General features: G+C 44.7%; 1 protein-coding gene across 1 annotated transcript in view; it reads left to right on the top strand.

The window, feature by feature from the left end:
- LOC140428905 (sodium- and chloride-dependent neutral and basic amino acid transporter B(0+)-like) overlaps positions 1-16,230 on the top strand; it is an 81,043-nt gene extending 64,813 nt beyond the window's left edge. Inside the window, exons 2-5 of the mRNA XM_072515553.1 lie at positions 2,666-2,819; positions 3,635-3,766; positions 14,046-14,213; positions 16,109-16,230. Coding sequence (XP_072371654.1) covers positions 2,666-2,819; positions 3,635-3,766; positions 14,046-14,213; positions 16,109-16,230 — 576 coding nt within the window. The remainder of the gene's footprint in view (positions 1-2,665; positions 2,820-3,634; positions 3,767-14,045; positions 14,214-16,108) is intronic.
- The last annotated feature ends 2,383 nt before the right edge of the window (positions 16,231-18,613 follow it).

Genomic DNA, 18,613 nt, shown 5'->3' with positions numbered 1-18,613 from the left:
TGTGGAGTCTGAAGAGATAGGCGAGATACCAAATGAATATTTTTCGTCAGTATTCACTCAGGAAAAAGATAATGTTGTGGAGGAGAATGCTGAGCCCCAGGCTAATAGAATAGATGGCATTCAGGTACGTCGGGAAGAGGTGTTGGCAATTCTGGACAGGCTGAAAATAGATAAGTCCCCGGGACCTGATGGGATTTATCCTAGGATTCTCTGGGAGGCCAGGGAAGAGATTGCTGGACCTTTGGCTTTGATTTTTATGTCATCATTGGCTACAGGAATAGTGCCAGAGGACTGGAGGACAGCAAATGTGGTCCCTTTGTTCAAAAAGGGGAGCAGAGACAACCCCGGCAACTATAGACCGGTGAGCCTCACGTCTGTAGTGGGTAAAGTCTTGGAGGGGATTATAAGAGACAAGATTTATAATCATTTAGATAGGAATAATATGATCAGGGATAGTCAGCATGGCTTTGTGAAGGGTAGGTCATGCCTCACAAACCTTATTGAGTTCTTTGAGAAGGTGACTGAACAGGTAGACGAGGGTAGAGCAGTTGATGTGGTGTATATGTATTTCAGCAAAGCGTTTGATAAGGTTCCCCACGGTAGGCTAATGCAAAAAATACGGAGGCTGGGGATTGAGGGTGATTTAGAGATGTGGATCAGAAATTGGCTAGCTGAAAGAAGACAGAGGGTGGTGGTTGATGGGAAATGTTCAGAATGGAGTACAGTCACAAGTGGAGTACCACAAGGATCTGCTCTGGGGCCGTTGCTGTTTGTCATTTTTATCAATGACCTAGAGGAAGGCGCAGAAGGGTGGGTGAGTAAATTTGCAGACGATACTAAAGTCGGTGGTGTTGTCGATAGTGTGGAAGGATGTAGCAGGTTACAGAGGGATATAGATAAGCTGCAGAACTGGGCTGAGAGGTGGCAAATGGAGTTTAATGTAGAGAAGTGTGAGGTGATTCACTTTGGAAGGAATAACAGGAATGCGGAATATTTGGCTAATGGTAAAGTTCTTGAAAGTGTGGATGAGCAGAGGGATCTAGGTGTCCATGTACATAGATCCCTGAAAGTTGCCACCCAGGTTGATAGGGTTGTGAAGAAGGCCTATGGAGTGTTGGCCTTTATTGGTAGAGGGATTGAGTTCCGGAGTCGGGAGGTCATGTTGCAGCTGTACAGAACTCTGGTACGGCCGCATTTGGAGTATTGCGTACAGTTCTGGTCACCGCATTATAGGAAGGACGTGGAGGCTTTGGAGCGGGTGCAGAGGAGATTTACCAGGATGTTGCCTGGTATGGAGGGAAAATCTTATGAGGAAAGGCTGATGGACTTGAGGTTGTTTTCGTTGGAGAGAAGAAGGTTAAGAGGCGACTTAATAGAGGCATACAAAATGATCAGGGGGTTGGATGGGGTGGACAGTGAGAGCCTTCTCCCGCGGATGGATATGGCTGGCACGAGGGGACATAACTTTAAACTGAGGGGTAATAGATATAGGACAGAGGTCAGAGGTAGGTTCTTTACGCAAAGAGTAGTGAGGCCGTGGAATGCCCTACCTGCTACAGTAGTGAACTCGCCAACTTTGAGGGTATTTAAAAGTTTATTAGATAAACATATGGATGATAATGGCATAGTGTAGGTTAGATGGCTTTTGTTTCGGTGCAACATCGTGGGCCGAAGGGCCTGTACTGCGCTGTATTGTTCTATATATGCTTCAGTTGTACAAGACATTGGTGAGACCACATGTGTAGTATTGTGTACAGTGTTCGTCAACTTATTTAAGGAAGTAAATGCATTGGAAGCAATTCAGTGAAGGTTTACCAGTCTTAAACCTGGAATGGGTGAGTTGTCTTGTGAGGAAAGGTTGGAGAGGCTAAGCTTGTATCAGCTGGAGTTGAGAAGACTAAGAAGTGACTTCATTGAAACATACAAGATCCTGAGTGCACTTGATAGGGTGGATCTGGAGAGGATGTTTCCTCTTGTGGGAGAATGTGGAACTGTTTCTGTTTAAAAATGAGGGGTCACCCATATAAGACAGAGATGAGGAAAATATGTTTCTGAGGATTGTGAGACTTTGGAACGTTTCCTGAGAAGGCGTTGGAAGCAAAGTCTTTGAATATTTTTATTAAAAGGTGGATAGCTTTTTTTGTAAGTAAGGGGGTGATAGATTATTGGGATTGGCAGGATGCAGATTTGAGGTTATCAGATCAACCATGATCTGATAAAATGGCAGAGCAGGCATGAGGAGCTGAATAGCCGACCCCTGCACCTTGTTCATGTGTTCGTAATAAGGGACAGGCCATTTAAGACTGAGATGAGGTGGTGAATATTTATAATTCTCTGCCTTAGAGAGTTGTGGGGTCTGTCGTTGAGTATGTTCAAGACTGAAATTGATTGATAGATTTCTACATATTTAAAAACATCAAGCGAGATGGAGCAGGAAAATAGTGTTGAAGTAAGGTCAGCCATGATCTCGGTGAATGGTGTTGCAGGTTTGAAGGACTGAATGGCCTACTCTAGCTCGTGTTCCTATGCTCTGGCAACATCTGTCGTGAACAAAAGAGTTTAATGTTTCAAGTTGTGACCTTTCATCAGAATGATAATAATTGTTTCAGATATCGTGGAGAAAAACCTTGCTAAGTCTGATTTTTCTTTTACACTTTTTCTCCAGAATTCCAGTGATTCATCTGAGCTTAATAATGTTTCAGTTACGATGCGAGATGTCTGGAACTCTCAAACTGACTACTTGATGTCGATGATAGGCTACGCTGTGGGATTGGGCAACATCTGGCGGTTCCCTTATCTGGCTTACAAAAATGGAGGAGGTACTGTAATAAAACTGATAAGAGGAGATCGTAGAGAATTATGTTCAAATTAAATATGGAGGGAAAAATTTATTTCTAAAGGACAAACAAGTATAAAATATTCTGGCACTTTCTTCTTACCCTTCTGAGCCTGTCCAAATGATATTGAGTCCCTTTTGCATCTTCAAGAGCCAATTTTAATTAAATTCTTAAATTCCCACAGAAAGACAGGGTAAAAATGGATGGCATTAGTTTTAATTTTATTACTGTTATTATTTTTAACTTGCCATTATATTGTACAAATTACCTGGGTTTTGAAAATGTTGTAGAGTGTAACTGAAGTAATGGTCCTTCTTATTATGAAAGGAAAGCATAATTGTGAACTGTGAGCTTAGTTTCAGCATTACTGACTGTTCAGAGCTATTTCTGAGTTGGGAACACATCCTTGTCTAGCAACAGCAACCAAGTAATTAATTCTATGTAAGTTACTTGGCTTTGGTGAAATTGATCAATTTATTGGTTATGGCAGCTCTTTAAGCACCAGGCAGAGTAAAGGTGTTGTGCAAAACTTGAAAACTTGGTTGTTTAATAATTTTTAGAATTAGCAACAATACAGGATGACTGAATTACAGGCATCTGGCTTATTATGGCTGGTGGGCGGATGGGACATCATCTTGATGTTGAATAAATTATCACAATGCATACTGTTGTGATCGTAGGAATATATTCCTGTTGGAAATGGCAATGGTATTTCTAATTTATATTCTAAATGTTCAATGGCAAACCATTTTCACATTATTTGTCTGATTCGCTTCATATTTTTATTGATTGTGTAGGTGGTTTCGTTCTTCCTTACATAGCCATGCTGACACTAACAGGATTGCCAATGTTTTTCTTGGAATGTTCACTTGGGCAGTTTTCCAGCTCGGGACCTATTTTAATATGGAAAGCTGTGCCAATCCTACAAGGTTGGTATTTATAAAGCAGCATGGCATATTTTGTATTTTTAGAAGCATGGGTGTTGAAGTTTGCAATTTTTGGTTTATTTCAATGAGAACAACTAGCATTGCTGATTCAATTTCTTGCTGAGTACATATGGAATTTATTTAATCAGATTTTTGCCAATAAAGCTAGTCAGGATTTATGAGCCACAATTCTCATTTTGCCTGTTCAAGTGGATTAACAAGCCCATAGCAAGTTCAGCAGTAGATAAGGACAGAGATACAGCTCTGGATTGCAGCAAACTGCAGGAAATTTACATTCAGTAATGAATGTGTACATTCATGTTTAAAACCATTACTGTTTCATTATTTTGGAAGACCGACTTTTGGATTCATGCTTCTAGTGCTTGGTTAGTTCTTTGCGTAATGCACTTATGTATTTAAACATTCAACGTAGGGTCCATTTTGTTTACTATGCTGTTAAGTAGCAACAGGTTTTTTGAATAATTTACTGCTCATTTATTTGAAGTGCTCTTAAAGCCAACAATTGGGTGTGATTTTCCCACCGCATTGCGCCTGGCGCTGATTCGGATGCGCCGGGGTAATTGCGGGAAAGGCCCAATTTGAGATTCTCACCAGGTGTGAACCATTTTGCAATTCACCGGGCCGCTTCCAATTCGAGTCCCAGATCTTGGCCAAAAATGCCGGGGTCACTCTGCCTAATTTGCATTCATTTCAATCTCATTAATAATAATAATAATAATAATCTTTTATTGTCACATGTATGAAGTTACTGTGAAAAGCCTCTAGTCGCCACATTCCGCTGCCTGTTCGGGTAAGCTGGTATGGGAATTGAACCCGCAATGCTGGTCTTGTTCTGCATTGCAAACTAACTGTCTAGCCCACTGAGCTAAACCAGCCTTTTACATTAGCGAGATTGTAGTCGAATGCAGACTGCATTCTCCCCGACCCCTCCCCAGAGAGAAGTCCAAGTGGGTGTCGTTTAGTGCACCTCTACAAAAATTGGCAAGTGGGTGCAGTGGCTGTCAAGAGGAAGTGAGAAGGTGAGTAGCCCTTCCCATTTGGGGGGGGGGGGGGGTGTTGGAGAAGTCCAGGTTGGGGGGGTCTCCCATGGTGGGTGTGAGAAGTTTTGCGTCTTGAAGCCATATTTAAATATTGCAGAGACCCATAACGGGGGCAACCAGAACTGAAGCTTGCCAGTCCTACCAAACTCTCCAGGAGAGCGCTGCTGTGGCTTCCTCCCCTTTGACTGTGAGCAGCCTCCAGGTTCACAGCTGAAGGCTATTTCAAATGAAGAATTAGTCTTGTTAGTTTTGTGAGCACTTCATACTCTCAGGTGCCTCCTCGAAGGAACAAGTGCCATGCCTGGTAGAACGATTAGTGCACTAGATGTCCTGTAACCTTTGATGTCTGAACAGTGTGCCCGTACTCTAGGCGCATCAGCACTATAGAGGCAGCTGCAAACAATCAAACACTAAAGAGCAGGACTTCAACACTGACAACCCTCTTTGGGCCCAAGGATAAGTGTCTGCATGGGCAAAGGACAGCAAAGCACTGGCTCTCTAATGTTGTTGGAAGAAGTCTGAGGTCTGGAGTCTGGGGGCACCTGATCTGGCCAGGGGGAAGTGCAGAGTGAGGTTTTCCAGTACAACTGGCTTACTGGATGGCACTCTTGAGAGAAGGAGGGTCAGTCACGGTAAGCGTGGGGGAGGCCTGGGGGGATTTTAGGCTCCTGGGCTGGAAATCCAAACTGATTGTTAGTCTCTCTCCCTCTCCAATTTACATTCATGCCACACAACTGCCAGGCAATGGCCATCTCCAAAAAGTGAGGATTGAACCATTGCTCCATAACATTCAATGGCATTATCATCGCTGAATCCCCCACAATAATCATCTTGGGGGATACCATTGATCAGAAACTGAACAGGTCTAGCCATATTAATACTGTGGCTATCAGAGCAGGTCAAAGGCTAGGAATCCTATGGCGAAAAACTCACCTCCTGACTCCCCAAAGCCTGACCACCAACTACAAGTCAGGGGTGTAATGGAATACTCTCCACTTGCCTGGATGAGTGTAGTTCCAATAACACTGAAGAAGCTCAACACTATCCAGGACAAAGCAGCCTACTTGATTGCTACCCCTTCCACAAACATTCAATCCCTCCATCACAGAAAAACAGTGGCACTTCACTGTCATATTCACTCCCCCACCCCAAACCTCAACAAACTATACTAATTGGGAGTTTTCTGTGAGCTGGAAGAATATACTCACCTCTCCAGGAACAGGATAGCTAAAAAAAAATTGGCACAGATTTCTTTAGATCTTCTTCCAAGCTGGCCGGTCCTTGCAGCTGTTGTTCCTCCGGTTCGCGTGGTCTGTCTTCAGCAAGGCGAAGAGTGTGTCAGGCAGGAGAGTAGAGTCCCAAAACAGTTCCTCAGACTTGTCATTTTAAGGGCAAAACCCTGAATGGGTCAAATACTGACCCACAGGTGAGTTCCAGGACAAAGGAAGCCTTTCTGATTGTTGACAGGATGGAAGTGATTAAGTTCCCCAACCAAAAGGTGTCATAATGTAATTTGATTTTAATCAGTGCCCTTACAAAAGTTTGCAATATCTCTGGTTTCTGCTGGTCTCTTGACAATGGTCGCTGGAGACAACTTTAATTGTTATCCCATTAAGGTATTGTGGTTCCGTCTGGCCAGGGCAACAAATGATTGGTATTTCAACTGCCCCTCTTTGAATGAGATCGGGCCGTTTCATGACTCATGGCCTGCTTGTCTTGAAAAATGCATATTCAGTTGTCTGCCTGCAGACATGGATTGTACAGCAATCTGTCCTTTTTTAAAGGGAATGTTCTTTTCCAACATGTCCAGTTCATTTTTGGTCCTTTGATGAGTTTGCTACACCTTACACAGGCTAACATCTCCAAAAGGAGGAGCAGGTCTCAACGTTGCCATTCTCGTGTCTTGACTGGGATAGAGTGCTGAGTTGTTAGCTGCGCGAAGCTAAGGCATGAGTCAGACGAACCAGACAGCGAGAGAAACAGGCATGGTGAGATTCACACGGTAGCAAACTTTTGGGATTAAGTGTGTGTGAATACAGGCCTCGATCTCAACACGGCAGCCAACGAGAAACAGCCTGCCCAAATCACACAAGATGTCTGTTGGAAATTTTTTGGCCCACAATGTTTAGTTCTGCTATTATTTTTAAATAATTTGGTGACATATTGCCCATAAATCAAAGTGCAAAACAATAACAAACCTGTTTTAATGCTGGACCTTTCAAGACTTTGTTCAAAACCATTTTTATGAATGGTCTTAGTTCAGTTTTAGCTACTGTTACTAATCTGAATTGTGCATGAATCTGATACTGTTGTCGCAAGTGTCATACATTCTCTAAAAATCAGTTGCTATTTAAAATTTCTGCTGTGCCAGGCGGGAACTGAGTAGAACTGTACTTTTCATCCCATCTATTGACTGTCTGTCAGATTTCCTACCTAGTTGGTCCACAGCCTTGATAGTAAAAGATCAGGGGCGAGATTCTCCGACCCCCCACCGGGTCGGAGAATCGCCGGGGGCTGGCGTGAATCCCACCGCCGCCGGTTGCCGAATTCTCCGGCACCGGATATTCAGCGGGGGCGGGAATTTTTAAAAATATATTTTATTTACATATGCACACCGATATCTATTTCACAATTTTAAAATATCCCCGAATGCTTCATTCACTGAGGGGAAAGCAGTATGTTCATTTACCATTTTGACCCCCATCCCCAGTAAAGCATTTTGGAACATCAAGCATTTGTTATGATCAGATAATAAAAGATACAGCCTGCAGAGAGGCTATTCAGCTTTGTCTGTGCTGGGATTTCGAAAGCACCATCCAATTAGTCAAAACTCCCTGATCTTCCCTGTGGTCTTGTAAATTTTCATTTTTTCAAGTACTTGTCCAATTCCCTTTTGAGACTATTTTGGGGAGACTATTTTGGGCAGTGCATTCCAGATCATCATAACTTGTTGTGTAAGAATTTTTTTCTTCCTGTCATCCCTTTTTCTTTTGCCAATGACCTTAAATCAGTGTCCTCTGGTTATACATCTATTGGAACCAGGGGCGGGATTCTCCGCAATCGGCGCGATGTCCGCCGACCGGCACCAAAAACGGCGCAAATCAGTCCGGCATCGCGCCGCCCCAAAGGTGCGGAATCCTCCGCATCTTGAGGGGCCGAGCCCTAACCTTGAGGGGCTAGGCCCGCGCCGGACTGATTTCCGCCCCGCCAGCTGGCGGGAAAGGCCTTTGGTGCCCCGCCAGCTGGCGTGAAACTGACTTTGCCGTGCGGCGCATGCGCGGGGATGCCGTGAGCGGCCGCTGACGCTCCCGCGCATGCGCAGTGGAGGTGGTCTCTTCCGCCTCCGCCATAGTGGAGACCATGGCGAAGGCGGAAGGAAAAGAGTGCCCCACGGCACAGGCCCGCCCGCAGATCGGTGGCACCGATCGCGGGCCAGGCCACAGTGGCGGCACCCCCTGCGGCCAGATCGCCCCGCAACCCCCCCAGGACCCCGGAGCCCACCCGCGCCGCCTTGTCCCGCCGGTAAGAGAGGTGGTTTGATTCTCGCCGGCGGGACAGGCATTCCAGCAGCGGCCGAAGAATCGCCGGGGGGGGGGCCCGCCAACCGGCGTGGCGCGATCCCCACCCCCGCCGAATATCCGGTGCCGGAGAATTCGGCAACCGGCGGGGGCAGGATTCACGCCAGCCCCCAGCGATTCGCCGACCCGGCGGGGGATCGGAGAATCCCGCCCCAGGTCTTTATTTGCTCTTATCAAGAATCTCTACTCCTCTTTGTCTCTCTCCTCTCCTTTGCCCGACCTCCCCGTTAAATGTCTTTGAGAAGGAGGTAAAAGGTTTCTCTAGCCATTCCATGGAAATTAAATTTGATTTCTTCACACACTGTGATACTGGAGGGCGTAAAGACTGTTTGATTCCCCACACACAACTGGCTCCCTGGAACCATTCTCGTAAATGGCTTCTCCGTTCTCTTAAGGCCATGACATCTTTCCTAGCACAGCCTGGAATTAGACACATTCCAGCAGGAGCCTGATCAGTGTTTTATAGCAGTCATTTTTGTCATGATATTCAGGTAAACATCATGGTACAAACATACATACATACTGATGGGCAGATCAACGGACCAATCAACACACACACACAACCCCACAGCCAATCACAGGCAAGAGCATACACACTACAAAACAGGGAACACGACACTTCCCGGGCATTCCAGCAGGAGACAGCTCAGGGCACAGAGCTCACAGCAAACCACTCAGACATCCACCATGTGCTGAGTGCCACTCCAAGATAGTATTAGGAATAGGTCCACAGATTCTAGGGTTATGATCGAACCTCAGTAACCAGTTTACCACTGTAAATAAATGTTAGTAATACAACTGAGTTGTACCATTCGCAACCGTGTTGGTTCGTCTGTGTAGCAGAGCACCCAACACATCAATTTTCAAACTCGGGGTCGCGACCCACGGGAGGGTCATGGGTGGGTGTCAGGACGGCCACGGAGTGATCGGTCGCGCCTTTCCCAATCTCGGGAAGAAGTGTCCAATGGCCACGACCGGCTTTCAGGAATGGCTTCATGGTCATCGTTAGTCATTTATTTCCAGATTTTTATTGAATTCAAATTCCACCAATTGCCCAAGTGGGATTTGAACTCAAGTCCCCAGAACATTACCCTGGATTAAGAGCCCAGTGATAATACCACTAAGTCACTGCCTCCCCTTGTATGTACACCCCTCATGTCCTTCTGATCCTGCACTCCCTTTAAAATTTGCCCCATTTAGTTTGCATTGCCTCTTCACCAGATCAAAATGATTCACTTCATGTTGTCTATTTCACCAATCCTTGTACCCTGGGCATCTGTTTCTAGTTTCCTCCGTAATTAATACATTTCTGAATTTTGTGTCATTCACAAACATTGAAATTCTACCTGGTGAGCCGAAGCCTAGATCATATCAAAAAGAACAGTGAGCCAAAGCCAATCCCTAGAACTCAACAGAGCACACTTCCCTCCTCATTGGGAAGCAACCATTCACCACATTCTACTTCCTGTTTCATTGTCAGTTATGTCTCCAGGTGATCACTGGCCCTTCATTCTCATTGGCATCAATTTTGCTGTTGAGTCTCTTGTGTAATCATTCATCAGATGCCTCTATAATGTCTGTATATACAACCAACCATACACTCTCATTGATTCTATCCAATGCTGCATCAAAGAGCTCAATTAAGTTAGTCAAACGTTACTGCCTTTAACAAATTTCTGCTAACATTGTTTTCATTCATGAACTCAATTTTCCCAAGAGCAAATTATTTTTTTATTATGGGACTGGTGTCTCCAATTAGTTTGGTAGATCTGTAGTTGTTGGGTTCATTTTGAACATTTGAAGCCTTTATTCTTCTGACACCATGAGTAAGATTATTCAGATGGTGGCGTTTTCTACCCCACCAAATGGAGAGTTGGGGGGGGGGGGACACATCTCCGCCCATCACAACAGCCGCACAGCCATTTAATACTCCAAGGAGTGTTAATTAGCTGCAGACAGGATTATCTCAGTTGGGTGGATGTCCCGCCTTGGAGAGCTGTTGGACAGTCAGATCGGCCAGCAGGTCTGTTGCCCTGGCAGCGCTAGTGGCAGCAGTAGACAGGACTGCGGCTATAGTCCCCTCAGGACCAGGTAAAATCTGGGGTCTCATGGCAGTGATGGTAGGTGAGACAAAAGGAGTGTGGATTTTGATGGAGAGACCAGGGGAGGGAGGGTCCACATGCAGGTGAAAGACCTTGGGAAAATAAGTGCCTGCTGTGGAAAGGGTTCCTTGAGGGTGGCATCACACCCTGAGGTATGAGAGGGATGACATGTTAGATTTCCACCCTGCTCCTGACCACCTACCACCAGTTTTGGTCACTTAGGGGTTTCAAATGGGGTGAAGGGTGGGCTCAGGTTGCTCAACTCTCAGAGAAAATGAAGAGAGACTGTGGCATGGGGGAAACATACCAGCGGAAGTGGTTGATATCAAATGTGAGTGGGAGGGCTGTGTTGCTGACGAACTGTCAGATTGAGCAGCTGGGAGAAGTGCAGACATACATTGCATAGTGTGCATGCTGAAATACAAACTGAACAGCATCCTGGCAACATACAACCCGGCAACTTGTTGACTCGAGACTTGCTTCAATTAGGGGACAATCCTGTAAAATTTGTGAGGGTTGGCCACCCTCGGTGGGCTGACTGCCTGAGGTCTTGTCCTCCCCATGTAAAATTGACATAGATAGCTGGTGAGTGGAAAAACAGTGGAAAGGCCACTTGGGAAATTTGACAGAACCTCTCCAACTGCTCTCCAACTGAAACATACTCCACTTTCCCCACTTCATTCCCAGGTCAACAGCTAGCACAGCTCCCCCCCCCCCCTTCATTATGCTGGAAACGTACTGATTAAGGAAATTCTCTAATGCACATTTTGTGAATTGTTTCCCCTTCTTATGGTTCATGCTTCCTTTATTTTCACAGCCTATAGTAGGATACTTGGACCCCTTTATCGTTGCACTAAACTCCTTTCAACCTTAATGAAATTTACCTGCACATTTATTCCTCTCTTCCCACTGTTGGTGGTTTACAGATTACGCTCCGCTTCCATATTCTTAATTTCAATAACTTAAACCATTGCCAGAGTTAACCTGTTACTTTAATTGCCTATTGTTCCCCATGTTTGAGGTCAGGTGTTTGTTAACATCACTCTGGCTATTTGTACCCACAGCTCATCAAACTGTTTTGACATACTCTAAATGTTCTAAATATATTTCAGTAAAATTGGTATTTATTCAAACTCCAAAACAATTTCAGAAATAGAGTTTTTGAAGTTTGTACACTCTGCCTGTGCCTGCATGGGATTCCCCAAAAAAACTACTTAAATTTGGTTCAAAGAATATTTAATTGAATGAACTGTGCTCTTTTGGAGGGTCAGTGCAGGCTCAATGAACATAGAACATAGAACATAGAAAATACAGCACAGAACAGGCCCTTCGGCCCACGATGTTGTGCCGAACCTTTGTCCTAGATTAATCATAGATTATCATTGAATTTACAGTGCAGAAGGAGGCCATTCGGCCCTTTGAGTCTGCACCGGCTCTTGGAAAGAGCACCCTACCCAAACTCAACACCTTCACCCAACACCAAGGGCAATTTGGACATTAAGGGCAATTTATCATTGGCCAATTCACCTAACCTGCACATCTTTGGATTGTGGGAGGAAACCGGAGCACCCGGAGGAAACCCACGCAGACACGGGGAGGACGTGCAGACTCCGCACAGTCAGTGACCCAAGCCGGAATCGAACCTGGGACCCTGGAGCTGTGAAGCAATTGTGCTATCCACAATGCTACCGTGCTGCCCTTGAGAACAAATAAATCTACACTATATCATTTAACCGTAATCCATGTACCTATCCAATAGCTGCTTGAAGGTCCCTAATGTTTCCGACTCAACTACTTCCACAGGCAGTGCATTCCATGCCCCCACTACTCTCTGGGTAAAGAACCTACCTCTGATATCCCTCCTATATCTTCCACCTTTCACCTTAAATTTATGTCCCCTTGTAATGGTTTGTTCCACCCGGGGAAAAAGTCTCTGACTGTCTACTCTATCTATTCCCCTGATCATCTTATAAACCTCTATCAAGTCTCCCCTCATCCTTCTCCGTTCTAATGAGAAAAGGCCTAGCACCCTCAACCTTTCCTCGTAAGACCTACTCTCCATTCCAGGCAACATCCTGGTAAATCTTCTTTGCACCTTTTCCAAAGCTTCCACATCCTTCCTAAAATGAGGCGACCAGAACTGTACACAGTACTCCAAATGTGGCCTTACCAAAGTTTTGTACAGCTGCATCATCACCTCACGGCTCTTAAATTCAATCCCTCTGTTAATGAACGCGAGCACACCATAGGCCTTCTTCACAGCTCTATCCACTTGAGTGGCAACTTTCAAAGATGTATGAACATAGACCCCAAGATCTCTCTGCTCCTCCACATTGCCAAGAACTCTACCGTTAACCCTGTATTCCGCATTCATATTTGTCCTTCCAAAATGGACAACCTCACACTTTTCAGGGTTAAACTCCATCTGCCACTTCTCAGCCCAGCTCTGCATCCTATATATGTCTCTTTGCAGCCGACAACAGCCCTCCTTACTATCCACAACTCCACCAATCTTCGTATCATCTGCAAATTTACTGACCCACCCTTCAACTCCCTCATCCAAGTCATTAATGAAAATCACAAACAGCAGAGGACCCAGAACTGATCCCTGCGGTACGCCACTGGTAACTGGGATCCAGGCTGAATATTTGCCATCCACCACCACTCTCTGACTTCTATCAGTTAGCCAGTTCGTTATCCAACTGGCCAAATTTCCCACTATCCCATGCCTCCTTACTTTCTGCATAAGCCTACCATGGGGAACTTTATCAAATGCCTTACTAAAATCCATGTACACTACATCCACTGCTTTACCTTCATCCACATGCTTGGTCACCTCCTCAAAGAATTCAATAAGATTTGTAAGGCAAGACCTACCCCTCACAAATCCGTGCTGACTATCCCTAATCAAGCAGTGTCTTTCCAGATGCTCAGAAATCCTATCCTTCAGTACCCTTTCCATTACTTTGCCTACCACCGAAGTAAGACTAACTGGCCTGTAATTCCCAGGGTTATCCCTAGTTCCTTTTTTGAACAGGGGCACGACATTCGCCACTCTCCAATCCCCTGGTACCACCCCTGTTGACAGTGAGGACGAAAAGATCATTGCCAACGGCTCTGCAATTTCATCTCTTGCTTCCCATAGAATCCTTGGATATATCCCGTCAGGCCCGGGGGACTTGTCTATCCTCAAGTTTTTCAAAATGCCCAACACATCTTCCTTCCTAACAAGTATTTCCTCGAGCTTACCAATCTGTTTCACACTGTCCTCTCCAACAATATCGCCCCTCTCATTTGTAAATACAGAAGAAAAGTACTCGTTCAAGACCTCTCCTATCTCTTCAGACTCAATACACAATCTCCCAGCCGAATGGCCATCTTCTGCACTGTAGAGATTCTTTGGATTTGAGTAAAAACTAAATGGTGGGACCCGTCATTGAACAAAATCATTGATTTGTCTAACCAGGTAAAAGTGAAACGATTTTCTGCAGTCAAATAAATTATTTCTAACCTGAGTTCCTTTTTCTCCTTTCATTTGAAGGTGTAGGTGTCACTATGGTCTTTGTGTCAGCATTTGTGGCCCTCTACTACAACTGCATCATAGGCTACTCTGTGTACTATTTCTTTGCTTCCTTCCAATACCCCTTGCCGTGGTCGGAGTGCTTTGATTGGTGGGGCGCAGATGAAACATGCAGTGGAAAAGTGAAAGGTATTCTGTCAGCAATTTTAGTTTGAATTTACCAGTTTGATTAACAAAGATACAGTAGTTCTAATGATCAGAATTTGTGTAGGTAAGCCATAAATGTTTTGGTGATTTATAAGTTGAAAGTAAACAAGTTAGTCAATTATCTTTGATTGGCAATATTTCTTCTATGCGGATGGGGAAGGTGGAGGGAGATGGACATTGCAGAAAAAAATGTGAAGAATTAACTTTTTATTTCCTGTGCTTTTGTACTGATGTAATTTAGTTTTAGAAACAGGGAATCCCAGCGACCAGCGCGAATCGCGCCACGCCGGCACGTGATTCTCCGCAGAGAATCCAGCGTGGTTCGCGGCGCCGGTCGGGGGCCGCTCTACGTGGCCAGCCTGCCGATTCTCGGCCCGGGAATTGCTGATCCTGAGGCCGTGTTGATGCCGTCGAGAAATGCGACAGCGTTTCCGACGGCGTCAATACTTAGCTTCAGGATCACAGATCCCGCTCAGGGTCTTACGGACCTTTTTATCCAAAACCTTACTGTGGGCTACTGGAAGTACTAACTTGAAAGCTCGTTGAACCATTTATGCTCTGAAATATTGCGGGGGAAAATGAATTCCAATCTTAGTCCAGTAGTGCAGAAAAGTTGTTCATCTGATGGTTAGCAACGTTGAGTGAAACGCCACTTTTATTCTCGTCGCCAGTTTAGTGGCCACAGACTAGTCTGAGGCAGGTGGATAAAGATAAACTAGTCTTCTTGCAAAGTAATAACTTGTACAATAATCTTCAGATCACAGCTGGGTCTGAGGTGCCGGTTCGAAGTCTGGCCGACTTTTATATCAAAGTCTATTAACCTGTCCATGGGCTCCCCACCCCTCAGTGAGGGAGTTTGTACTCAACGAGGCTCATGGGGAGACTAATTGCTCCGACCCCGTAGGTCTCATGCAGGTTATAACATGTAATATGTTCCATTCTACAAAAGTGGCAAATTTAAACTGCACATGCCTGGATACCCACATTTTTTTCATTCCAGTGGCAGAACAAATGGGGTATATAGTCAATCATAATCATCAAATCAGGGGATCAACCTGAGTTCAGTGTAATATAGGAGATCATGCCAGGAGCAGTAGGCATTCCTACAAATGAGGTGCCAACCTGGTAAAGCTACAACAGGAATGCATGTTCTAAACAGCAGAAGCAGCAGGCTATATACAGGGCTGAGCAATTTCCCCAACGGGTGAATCTGATCAAACTTTAGCAGGCCTAAATGGTGGTGGCAATTAGGCTGATGTTAATGGTCATTTAATTCAGCCAGGAAAACAAGCAATTGCAAATTGGAAGAGTTTTTTACATTGTGTATAAATCATTCAGCAGATGTTGCAGTTCTACCATTAAAATGAGATTAAAGCATTTGAGCATAATATCCTTTAAATGAGCCATCATGATTAACAATTCTAAATGTAAACATCCGGTAACCACAGAATGCTCAGTTGAATTTTAGTTATTTGTTGGAATATCTAATAATCCACCCTTAATGTCTCTCAAAATATATATTTTTTGTATCCTGTTATACTGGTGACGAGCACAATGTTCACCCAAGAGAACATGTGGCTTTGAATTGAAACAACAACCAAAGGCACATTTGGGCCTGATGATATTCCAATTTCTCAGGCATTGTCTGTCTTATCCCTCAGTGATTCTCGATAAATCCAGATTATCCGTCCCATAAATAATTTCAAATTGCTTGTCTTTTACATTCCTAAGATTGAATGATTAGATTTTGTTTATTCTTATCGGATGACCTGTTGAATAGGCAAAGTTAGACACCAGTATATGGGTTTAATTAAAGTCCCCGTAGTTATAATTTGGCAAACTAGATTAATAGCTATTAATACTATTACAATTTACAGATATTTCCTGCAATTTTACACTGGCTGGCAGGAGTGTTCAAGGAGAAAGTGATGAAATTTGCAGAAATGGAACTCTGGCCTATGTAACTCAACAAAGCCCAAGTGAGCATTACTGGGTGTAAGTAGAATGGCTGAATAGCTACATTGAGAGATTTTATCTTTTGTGAAATTATCAAAATGGATATGCTGCTTGACATTTTTAAATTTTGATTTTGATATACCTAATGTATAACAATGAGGTTAACCTAATTTATTTTTAAATAAATTTATGGGACGTGGGGTGTTGCTGGCTTGGCCAGCATTTAATTGTGTCACCCCATTTGAACCTCTCATGACAAAATGATTAAAATAATGGATAATGTAGTTTTGCTTCAGTAATGCATTGTGTGCAGTCAAAATTTGATTACATTTTAGATTTTTAACTTGTTCTGAAGAAGTCTCACACTGAGCACAACATTTGAAAATTAAATGACAAAAATTAACCTTTGCTTAATTTCCTCCTTGCCATTTTAATTAATTGTACTGATGACAGAATTGCTGGTTATGGTGGGGAAGGGTGTGTGGGGCTTGATAGAAGTGCCATATCCATCAATGTGACAGATGTGAATTAGCAGATAGATTGATATTTTTGCAATTTTCACCATACTTGATAATTCTATCAAAGACATGCTTTGAAATAGCTTTCACCCGTAACGAGTGCCAAATTTTGGGTTAATTGAAAACTTTAAAAGGAATAAAACTAAAATCTGGTGGAGGTTAAGAATTCTGTAGATATTAATAGATCTGTTTGATTCACATAGAGGTCAGTAAATTATTTATAAACTAGTGAGGCGGGGATTGAGTGATGAAGATATTCATGCAGAGAGTACAGAAGGAGTAGTCTTAACATCCTAAGTCCAAGTTATATTTAAAAATAAAACAGGAATCAAACACATTGGGCGAAATTCTCCAGAAACGGCGCGATGTCCGCCGACTGGCGCCCAAAACGACGCAAATCAGTCCGGCATCGCGCCGCCCCAAAGGTGCGGAATGCTCCGCAACTTGGGGGCCGAGCCCCAACCTTAAGGGGCTAGGCCCGCGCCGGACGAATTTCCGCCCCGCCAGCTGGCGGAAAAGACCTTTGGTGCCCCGCCAGCTGGCGCGGAAATGACACCTCCGGGCGGCGCATGCGCGGGAGCGTCAGCGGCCGCTGACGGCATTCCCACGCATGTGCAGTGGAGGGAGTCTCTTCAGCCTCCGCCATGGTGGAGACCGTGGCAAAGGCGGAAGGGAAAGAGTGCCCACGGCACAGGCCAGCCCGCGGATCGGTGGGCCCCGATCGCGGGCCAGGCCACCGTGGGGACACCCCCCGGGGCCAGATCCCCCCCCCCCCCCCCCCAGGACCCCGGAGCCCACCCGCGCTGCCTTGTCCCGCCGGTAAGGTAGGTGGTTTAATCTACGCCGGCGGGACAGGCATTTTAGCGGCGGGACTTCGGCCCATCCGGGCCGGAGAATCGCGGGGGGGGGGCGCCAACCAGCACGGCGCGATTCCCGCCCCCACCGAACATCCGGTGGTGGAGAATTCGGCAACCGGCGGGGGCAGGATTCACGCCAGCCCCCGGCGATTCTCCGACCCGGCGGGGGGGTCGGAGAATCTCGCCCATTGAATTTAATTTCGATTTTGTAATTCTAAATACATTGAACAGTTACGTTACATTAAAGAGGAAGTGATGACATAGTAGATATGTCACAGGCCCAGACGAATAATCTGGAGCCATGGATTCAAAATCTCACCATGCTAGTGAAATTTGAATTCATAAATTTAGAACATAAAACTAGTCTCACGGTGATAAAACCCATATGATTTACTAGTGTTAAATATAAGAACATGTTCACTAATGCTGACTAAGGAAACCTGCCATCCTTGCCTACATGTGACTCCAGACCCACAGCAATGTGGTTGACTGTCTTCTGAAATGGCCTAACAAGCTGCTCAGTTTTAGGGCAATTAGGGATGGGCAATAGCTGCTGGCTTTCCCACAACTTCCATATCCCATAAAGAATAAACGTAGGGGGGGAAAGGGGGGTGGAGGAGAGAATCTAAAACGATTACCAATGACCTGGACATTTTTCAAACACATTTGGATCTGGGGTAAAATCTTACAATATGTAATTACCATTGCAATTTGCTAGAAAATGTTTAACGAATAGTATAATCATCAAGCGTTATTTTATTCAGTAAAGCAGTTTTGCGTCGTACACATTCGATCGACGAGACTGGTGAGCTGGTCTGGTATTTAGCCCTCTGCTTGCTTCTGGCATGGCTGATAACTGCGCTGGCCCTATTTCATGGAATCCGATCTTCAGGAAAGGTAAAAGGGTTTAGGAAAATAGAATTGTGATTATACTAAGAAATGTAGGTTCTTACACCAATGTATCTAATTTATTGATAAAGTAATTTTCTTTGTATTTTCTGTCTCACAGTCTCATAGTCTCTCATCTTTATTTCTGTTAGATTTCCTACCC

The sequence above is a fragment of the Scyliorhinus torazame genome, chromosome 8 (genome assembly GCF_047496885.1).
Source record: "Scyliorhinus torazame isolate Kashiwa2021f chromosome 8, sScyTor2.1, whole genome shotgun sequence".
NCBI classification, from domain to species: Eukaryota; Metazoa; Chordata; class Chondrichthyes; order Carcharhiniformes; family Scyliorhinidae; genus Scyliorhinus; species Scyliorhinus torazame.
This window is presented reverse-complemented; position numbering and strand designations above follow the sequence as displayed.